The sequence below is a fragment of the Bubalus bubalis genome, chromosome 4 (genome assembly GCF_019923935.1).
Source record: "Bubalus bubalis isolate 160015118507 breed Murrah chromosome 4, NDDB_SH_1, whole genome shotgun sequence".
Taxonomy (NCBI): domain Eukaryota; kingdom Metazoa; phylum Chordata; class Mammalia; order Artiodactyla; family Bovidae; genus Bubalus; species Bubalus bubalis.
The window spans coordinates 37,063,812-37,074,128 of record NC_059160.1 but is presented as its reverse complement, the minus strand read 5'-3'; the positions used below and the strand labels follow the sequence as shown (position 1 = coordinate 37,074,128).

The window sequence follows — 10,317 nt, the reverse complement described above, 5'->3', positions numbered from 1 at the left end:
ATAAGTACTACAGACACAGCATCGCCCCCACATTTTCATATTAACCTCTCCTGGCGGCTAAGGTAATTGCGACAGGGAGAAACGATCATCTCTAGCGTTTTGATCACCAGATTCCTCTTTTTTTCCCTTTTGCAAAGGACCGTTAAACGTGGTACCGGGAGACGTTAGGCCGCAAAAGAAAGGGTTATTTTTTTTCCTCGAACGGTGGCTTTCGTAAGTGCAAAGATACCAAAGTTGAGAGACACAGGTTACACCAGAGAACTTCCTGAAGTCGCCGATGCCCCCTGGGTGGGAGTCTGAGAAGCTTGGCCAGCCGAAACGAGGCTCGCGCTGCCCTGACAAGCCCCTGGATCCCGCGCGGCTCCCGGCCCCGCCCCGGCCCGCCCTCGGCCCCGGCCGCCCCCGCCCAGGCCCGGCCCAGGCCCCGCCCCCGAGGCCCAGCCGCCGTGACGTGAAGGTCTGGAGGGGGTGCGAGGCCGCGCAGCCGGGCTAATTGCCGGAACTGGAACGGTCTGCTGGGCCCCGGGCGCGCGCGCTCTTCGGGGCTGGCAGGTGTGCAGCGTGTGCATCTGAGAAGTGATGGCCCCAGGCGCGGGCGACCCAGGGTAGCGCTGGCGAGACGGTGGGGCCCGGCCCGGGCAGCGATGGGGCTCCTTCGGCTGCTTCTCATCGTGGTGCTGGCTTCGGTAACCCGGGCGGCCGGCGGAGCTGAGATCGTCGGAAACTCCAGCGAGGGTAAGGTCGGGGACGCCTGACTTTGCAACCCAAACTTGGTCTTGCATTTATTGCAGGGTCAAAATCCGCCCTTGGGGTCAGTCCACTACGCCGGGGAGGCGGTGCGTTCAGAACTGGCAGGAATGGATCGAGATCCTTTCCTGCAGGAGGCAAGTCCTATTGGCTAAGAAGGCCCTACTGCCAACCTCCTAATCTATACTGGGGAAATGGGAAGAGATAGGAAACCCACTTGTTCAGACACATTATTCTCTCCCTTAGGGCGTAGCCATGTTTGCAGGTTTAATTTAACACCGTAAAACACCCTCTTGCTCGCAAGTGGCTCATCTGAACCTCTGGACTGCAAAGCTTGATAAGGCCAAGCTGCCGCTGTTCTTGTACTCCCCCAATCTAGATGCTTTTCAAATTCGTTATCCTCGGCGGAGTTTCAGAGGAAAAGTGAACCCAGAATGGGACTTCAGTTCATAGGTCATGTGCTTGGTGACTGGATCTTAGCACTAGTTGGTGTTTTGTTAATGTAAACTGTAAAAAGCACTAATTGTACCACGCTGATAATCATGTGCTTTTCCGTGTCGTGAGGTCAAGCGTATTTTGGTTATGTATTGAGCTTAAGAGACTAGTTATAGTTCTGAAACATGACATTTTCTGAATAAATGTGATTGTGCTTCTAAATGCTTATCTGTGAAACGTTCTGTGCAAACTGAATCCTAGAATTTTTGCCTAGGACTTAAGACCAAAGCTGAAAAGGGCAGTTATACTTTTGAAGAAGAAGAAAAAAAAAAGCCTTGTTTCTAACAGGGCACTCACATTCACTGCGTGCAGTATGTGCCAGGTGCTTTTCATGGCAGTGTTGTTTACGCCTCACAACCCTATGAGATAATTACTGTCCCTTGCTGGTGGAGGATGAAGCTGAGACCCAGGATGATGCTCACTGCAGGAGTAAACAGCTCAGTGGGGCACAGGTAGCTATGAACCCGTGTGTCATGTAAATTTCATGGTCCTCCCCTTCTACAAAGCTGCCCTCCAATGAGAATGCTTTATTTAGTATGGTGCTTTACCCTTAATTCTTCTCTGAATTCTTATTCCTTGAAATAGAATCTCTTCTCCCTTCCTCATCAGGCCAGCTCCATTCTTCCAAGGAGAAGAGTCTGAGAGATTAGAGTGTGCAGATGATCAGACTCGTGAAGTAATTTATGAGAAATTAATGTTTTTCAGATGCTGTTTCTCACCTCCTTTCTGTGATTACAGCCACTAGCATTTCCTCAGCCACGTTATTCTTCTGCCTTTGCATCAGTATTGTTGTTCTGGGTAGAAGAAGGGCAGCATGTGGGAACTTGACTGCTGAGCAGTAATGAAACCTGATATTCTCCACATCTGTCAGGTAGAGATCAGAGTGGGAATTAACAGAGACACTTCAGCACTTGCATGATCCTCCTGGAAAACGGCTGGATTTTTATTGGAAGATTCTGGTAACTTGAGTGAAGTGAGTGAGTGGAAGTCGCTCAGTCGTGTCCAACTCTTTGTAACCCCATGGACTATACAGTCCATGGAATTCTCCAGGCCAGAATACTGGAGTGAGTAGCCTTTCCCTTCTCCAGGGGATCTTCCCAACCCAGGGATCGAGCCCAGGTCTCCCGTGTTGCAGGCGGATTCTTTACAACTGAGCCACCAGGGAGCAAGTGCCATAAGTTAGAAGGATTTACCCATTTTATAGCAGGATAAGCTAATTTGATACCTTGTGTGGTGGTTTAGAAGCTAAGGGAAACTTTAAAGGTGGCAGATTGAGTTTCTAGGATGTCTGAGGATGGTGACCAGTGGGGCACAGGAGATGAATCATACATCTAAACAGTTTTCCCTTCTCTTGGAGTCCCGGTTCCCTGCTACCCTTAACACCTTTAATTCAGTATTATTTCAGGTTCATAACTAGTAACTCACATGGAACTTACCCAGTAATTGGAGTTTAGCATCATGCCCTTTGAACCTTCTCAAGTGCCTTGCAGGCCACTTGTGTAGTTAGTTGCAAGTGTTCTCTTTCTCTCAAAAGTGTGTATATGTTTGTGTTTCTTTTCATCTTTTAGGGCTAATGAAAATCCATAAGAAGGTATCAGTGAGAAATTGGGAGGACAGTTGAATGCCAGCCAGCTCAAGTGGCTGAACTATTTTTAATACTCCATCTGAAGAGAATTATGAAGTGTTGACAGATCTCTCCTACAATTTGTTGTGTTAAAGCACAAACGTAAAGAGATATGTTTTAGTAAAATAGTAAAAATGAAGAGTTGGAAAATGTTAAGGTTGCACATTTAGGTTCGGATTGAGAAAGAAAAGGAAAATATTGGAATTAGGCAGCTCCTTTAGAATGGTATTATTGGAAAGAAGGCATTCCCAGGTGGCTCAGTGGTAAAGAATCCACCTGCAATGCAGGGGACGTGAGTTTGATCAATCCCTGGGTTGGGAAGATCCCCTGGAAGAGGAAATGGCAAGCCAGTCCAGTGTTCTTGTCTGGGAAATCCCATGGACAGAGGAGCTTGGTGGGTTGCAGTCCATAGGGTTGCAAAGTCAGACATGATTGAGCCACTGAGCACGCACGCACACACGCGCACATTTTTTTTTCCACACACACATATTGAAAATAAAAAATGACTCTGGGGTAGGAAAGGAAGAAGACTATGAAAATAGAAAAGGATCCCCTGCTGTGGGTTAGATGGCAAGAAATATTTTTGGCAGACAAGGCAGAGGTACTGCCTTTTACAGAAGAGCTACAACCTGAGTGCTCCGTCTCCTGATAGCCATTTGCCCTGTAATATCCTTTGATGTGCTGTCTTTCCCACCCACCCCCAAGTCATAAAACCTAAATATCCCTCATAAAATGTTTCTGATGCATCCTTTTCCAGATGACTTTGAGGTGCAGTTAAGTTCCTGTTAACCTCTTCAGGATGTGTTTTGTATGTGTGTCTTCTTTTGCCATATATGTTTTTATGAGTAGTGATTGAATGCAGTTTCTGCCAGGCGGGATTGTTAGTTGTCTTGACTTTCAGTGTTTTTCCCTGTCACTCTATGGAAGTCACTTTCTCAAGGCTGTTTATAATGGATGTGCTGGGCATTTATCCATGTTAGACCTCTTCTTTTCACTAGTGTATTTGTAACAGAACCATACTGACTGCCTTCATATTTTTTTATTGGTAACTACATGAACCTCTGAAACATTGGAAAGCTAATGGAAGTTAATAATGATGTTTTGTTGTGCAGTACTGGATAGTTTACAAATATTTTTCCCATTTGATACTTTTAGCAGCCATTTGATGTATGCAGTACAGTTGCCTGCATTTTACCACGAGGGAACTGAGGTCCAGAGGAAATAATTCCTTGCCCAAGGTCACAAAATTCAGCCATCATTTACCAAACACTTATCACGTGCCAGTCAGTTGCCTGGGACTGTTTGAGGCCCTGGAATATCAAATATGACAAAGCCCTGCAAGTCAGGACTCAAACCATAACTGGTTTAACATGCAACCTTCTATAAAAATTGTGAAATGGCTCTTGGATTGCCTGTGTAATGCTGCCAAAGAATTTTCACACAGAAATTAGATAAAGGTAACTAAGGGTAGGAAAAAATATAATTATACTTCCCTGGTTCATCAAGCATTGTGTTAGGAGTTCTCACACCTGGCAGAACATTAGAATCACCTGGAGTGCCTTGAAAAAAGGAATGTTGATAAAGAGACAACTAGAAATTGAAATATAAAAAGCAAATTTATAATACCATCAAGAAACATTAAATATTTAGAGATGATTATAATGGAATATGAAACAGTCTCTACACAGAAAACTATACAATGTTCTTGAGATAAATTAAGAAACTTAATAGAGGGATATCTCAAAATCACAGAAGAATCCCATGTTATAAAGATATTATAAAGATATCATTTCTTCATAAATTAATACTTTCAGTGCCATCCCAATCAAATTTCTACAGGTTTTTGTTTTGTTTTGTGAAAATTGACAAGTTGGTTTCTAACATTTATGTGGAAATGAAAAAGGGCAAAAAATAGTCAAGACAGTCTTGAAGAACAAATTTAGGGCAGAAATTAAGACTGTGATATTGATGTTAGGATAGGCAAATAGAGCAATGGTACAAAGTTAAGAGTTCAGAAACCCACACCTGGTCACTTGACCTATGTCAGAGGTGGAATTTCTGAGCAGTAGGAAAACTACTTTCAACAAAGTTGCTATGGCAGCAGGATATTCCTATGGGAAATGAACCTTGACTCTAGCCTCACACCCTGTGTAAAAGTCAGTTTCAGGTTGATTTTAGACTTCAGTGTGAAAGGTAGAACAAAGTTCTAGAGGTTAACATGGGGAATGTATCTTTATAATCTTGAATTATTTTGGCAGATAATTCTTTAAAATAATAAAGGAAAAACTTGAGAAACGGGACTACATTAAAACGAAAACTTCTCTTCATCTCAAGGTAACAGGAGAGTGAAAAGACAAGCTATAAGAGCGGAGAAGATATTTGCAACATATCTGACAGAATACTCATATCAGTGATGCCTACAGAGTTCCTAAAATTCAGTAAGGACAGATAATCCAGTTTTTCACATGGGAAAAAGGCTTGAATAGACTCTTTCACTGGAGAAGGAAATGGCAACCTACTCCAGTATTCTTGTCTGAGAAATCCCATGGACAGAGGAGCCTGGTGGGCTACAGTCGATGAAGTCACAAAGAGTTGGACACAACTGAGAGGCTAGACAACAAGACCCTTTCATAGAGAGGATATTTAAATAGCCAATAAGTAAAACAAACTATTCTTACCAAGTGTTGGTGAGCATCTTGGATTACTGAAATGCTCTCTCATAGATTGATGAGGGTCAAAATTGGCAAAACAATGTTGGATAACTCGGAGAGTACCTACTAAAATTGAACATAAGTAAACCCTGTATCCTGATAATTCTACTCATAGGTTCTCCCAGTAGAAATGTGTACATGTACACCAAAAGATACATACAAGAATGCCTAAATGGAGTGATTTATAATTACTCCAAACTAGAAATAATCTAAGTGTTCATTAACAGAATAGATAAATACATTGTGGTACATTTATTTTGTGATGTATACAACAATGGAAGTGAGTGAATAGTGGTTACTACAGCAACTGGGATGAATCTCACAAATAAAATGTTGATTTTTTAAAAACTAGCCATAAAAGAATTCATGATGTATGAGTCTGTTTCATTAAATTTCCAAAAGAGCCCATCTGTGGTTTTAGAAGTGAGGATCACGGTTATCTCTGGGAAGGAGGGAAGAGACAGTGACTGGAAGGAGAGGTTAGAATGCTGTTTCTTGACCTGGATGTGTAAACTTTGTGCCCTTATCTGCATGCATTTATTACAATAAATATTTGCTTTGTAATTGATACTTGGGCCCTAACCCCAAGGATTTTGATTTATCTGGAGAGGAACCCAGGCAACAATATCTTTAAAAAAGCACCTTCAGATAATTGTAATGTACAACTGAAAATTGCTTTCTAATAAGGACACCTGATGAGTACTATAGAAAATATGAAAAACAGGAAATGTGTAAAGAAAATATCATTTAAAGTATACCCCAGAGATACAAAGTGACTGGTTTGTTAAATATTTAACCAGTTTGTTAAATGCAATGTCTCTCCCCTTTGTTCTCTGGCTTCTGCTTGGTTCTTGCCAGAGGCATTTGACTGGGGAAAGAGGGTTGGTGAGGCATCATCTTCCTTTTGGAAGCTTTTGAAAATCTGTAAAATAATAGATGAAAGTTGTAATTGTTTCTGAAATGCTACATGTTTTTCTTGAAGAAGTCAGAAGCAAAGGCTGTAACTTACTGTTTTGGTCCTGGTCATTATATTTTCTTACAGAAGCTGTTTGTTTTCATTTCTCATTCTCTTAAGGAGAACAAGACTTCTTAGGTATTTTAACCATTTAGGATCAAAGGTGATCTGCTACACTGTCACAGCAAAAACCTTCTCAAGTAGGTTTATTGCTGATATACACACATATATGTATATATATATATATTTTTTTTTTGGTAAGATATATATAGAGTGATTTTATTTCTTGTGCTTCCCAGGTGGCTCAGCGGTAAAGTATCCATTTGCAACGCAGGAGATGCAGAAAACCTGGGTTCGATACCTGAGTCTGATTCCTGGGTTGGCAAGATTCCCTGGAGCGGGAAATGGCAACTCACTCCAGTTTTCTTGGCTGGAAAATCCCATGGACAGAGGAGCTTTGTGGGTCCATGCTGTTACAAAAGAGTCAGACACAACTTAGTGACTATACAACAGAAAAATTTTATTTCTTATTTTTTATTCATGCTGGAATGGTAACAGCATATATATTTATTAATAAGGGATTGGTTGGGGACTTCCTTGGCATTCCAGTGGTTAAGACTTTGCCTTCCAATGCAGCAGTATGGGTTTGATCCTTGGTTGGGCAACTAAGATCTCACATGCCTCTCGACCATAAAAACCAAAACATAAAACAGAAGCAGTATTGTTACAAATTCAATAAAGACTTTAAAAATGGTTTACATCAAAAAATAATAATAGATTGGTTGAATAATCATGGTGACATAGAATGTAATGTTATATAACCTTTAAACTGGTAAAACTAGGATTGTCTGTTGATGTGGAAAGATATCTAAGATCTAGAAGATGGGCTATACCAAGACATATTTGTTTTTTTCTTTTTCCCATTTACATGGAGATGCTTATGCTGATATCTCCTAAATCCTGAAAGATTATACCAATCTGTTAATAGTAAGTTTTTTCTGCATAGTGTACTTGCTGGAGGAATTAACTTTCTGTACATTTCTTGCATTTTTGTTGTTGTTTTTCAGTCGTGTCTGACTCTTTGCGACTCCATGGACTGCAGCACACCAGGCTTCCCTGTCCATCACCAACTCCCGGAGCTTGCTCAAACTCATGCCCACTGAGTTGGTGATGCCATCCAATTGTCTCATCCTCTGTCATCCCCTTCTCCTTTTGCCTTCAGTCTTTCTCAGCATCAGGGTCTTTTCTAGTGAGTCAGTTCTTCTCATCAGGTGGCCAAAGTATTGGAGCCATCCTTCCAATGAATATTCCGGGTTGATTTCCTCTAGAATTGACTGGTTTGATGTCCTTACATTCCAAGGGACTTTCAAGAGTCTTCTCCAGCACCACAGTTCGAAGGCATCAATTCTTTGGCGCTCAGCCATTTTTATTATCCAACTCACATCCATACATTACTACTGAAAAAAATCATAGTTTTGACTATACACACCTTTGTTGGCAAAGTAATGTCTGTGCTTTTTAATACGCTGTCTAGGTTTGTCATAGCTTTTCTTCCAAAGAGCAAGCATCTTTTAATTTCATGGCTGCAGTCATCATCTGCAGTGATTTTGGAACCCAAGAAAATAAAGTCTCTCACTATTTCCATTCTTTCCCCATCTATTTGCCATGAAGTGATGGCATGATCTTATTTTTAAATATGATCAGCCTTTTTAAATATGGTTATATAAGATCTGAAAAAAATTACCATTTTGAGGGAAGAACATAAGTGACAGAAGTGTTGAGAGTGTCACCATTTTATCTAGGTTGGATGTGTCCCTATTTTATAAGTTTCAGATGAAGAGTTAAGGTAGAACTTGTGTTTTGAGTGCCATCAAAGAAGGAGATTTTCTCCAGATTGTGCATTTTCTTTCTGGTAAGAACACCTCATGATCACTATAGACATTTTATAAACAATGAAATGTGTAAAGAAAAATTGGGGGAATTCTCTGATGGTCTAGTTGTTAGAACTCTGCACTTTCAATGGGGAGGGCCCATGTTCAGTCCCTGTTGTGGAACTAAGATCACATAGTCAAAAAAAAAAAAAGAAAAGAAAAATCACTTAGCATACATTCCCAGAAATACCTACTTTTATTACCTCTAGTTATTTTGTTAAGTTACCAGTTGTTGAGTAATATATTTTTATTTCTATGGTTGTGTCTTTCCCTGCTGTCTTTTAAATCACTGGAAGTTTTTGCTTCTCCAAGTATTTCTGAGTTGTGATAGATTAAGGAAAAGTTAAGAAAACCAAGATTTCACTAGTTGATAGCATCAATCTCTTTTAGGGCTTGTAAAGGTTAGAAATGGTTTTTCCAGTAGTCATGTATGGATGTGAGAGTTGGACTGTAAAGAAAGCTGAGCACTGAAGAATTGATGCTTTTGAACTGTGGTGTTGGAGAAGACTCTTGAGAGTCCCTTGGACTGCAAGGAGATCAAATCAGTCTATCCTAAAGGAAATCAGTCCTGAATACTCATTGGAAGGACAGATGCTGAAGCTGAAACTCCAATCCTTTGGCCACTTGATGCGAAGAATTGCCTCACTGGAAAAGACCCTGATGCTGGGAAAGATTGAAGGCAGGAGGAGAAGGGGACAACAGAGGATGGGATAGTTGGATGGCATCACCGACTCAATGGACGTGAGTTTGCACAAGCTCTGTGAGTTGGTGATGGACAGGGAAGCCTGGCGTGCTGCAGTCCATGGGGTCACAAGGAGCTGGACATGACTGAGTGACTGAACTGACTGAAAGGTTCTACAGAGCATTTTGATTCAAGGCCCATGTAACGGGAGACAGACATAAAGATTATCAAAAGAGTTTCCAAGACAGGCTTAAGGGCAAATTTAAGTGTTAAGTGATAATAACCTTTATGAATTTGCTTACATCAGTTTTGGTCACAATACCCAAGAGGCAGAGTGACTAGTTCAGCAGAATACTTAAATAAATATTTGTCAAATAGAGAAAATGGGGTGGGGAGGCTCTGAAAACACAAAAACTGAAAATGTAACTAGAAAATGCAGGCCAGTAAATGAACTGAGTGCTGTGGACAGTTCAAGGATGGAAATCTAATTAATTCCTAGGAAAACAAATTGATCCTGCTCTGAGTCTTGTAGACTAGAATTTATGGATAATTTTAAGACTTGGAAGATGGCGGATGGATGATATTAAAATTAAAGTACAAAACATGAAAGGTTTTTAGAGCCATTTACTGAGATCCACTTAATTTTATATATAATTTTGGTTTCCTCGTAAAGTAATCTGGAGACGGAAATGGCAACCCACTCCAGTGTTCTTGCCTGAGAAATCCCATGGACAGTGGTCTAACATCCATGGGGTCGCAAAGAGTTGGACATGACTTAGAGACTGAGCACAATAGAGTAATCATGGTGATGGGAAGGTCTAGGATATATTAAAGTGCTTTCCTTACTCCCTTTAAAAAAAACAAAACAGGAAACTCGCCATTTTTTCCAGACTTTCTGTTGATTCTATTAGTCACTTCCTAATATTTTTACCTCTATTTGGGCTGGAGTTTTGTTCCACATAAAAGATGAAATGTCTTTCTTGTTACATAAATAAGAAAATACACCACATTCATTAAAATTTTCTCTGGATTTTTAGAAATTAAATTATAACCACAAATAACCTTTTGTCATCAGTTTAAAAAATTAAGTTACAAAGGTACTATAGAGAGTAACTTTTATTCTGGGCTTCCCGGGTGGCTCAGTGTCTGCCAAGCAGGAGACAGGGGTTCGA

General features: G+C 40.8%; 1 protein-coding gene across 1 annotated transcript in view; it reads left to right on the top strand.

The window, feature by feature from the left end:
- Positions 1-473: 473 nt before the first annotated feature.
- TM7SF3 (transmembrane 7 superfamily member 3) overlaps positions 474-10,317 on the top strand; it is a 41,527-nt gene continuing 31,683 nt past the window's right edge. Inside the window, exon 1 of the mRNA XM_006046524.4 lies at positions 474-735. Coding sequence (XP_006046586.3) covers positions 645-735 — 91 coding nt within the window. The 5' untranslated portion in view covers positions 474-644. The remainder of the gene's footprint in view (positions 736-10,317) is intronic.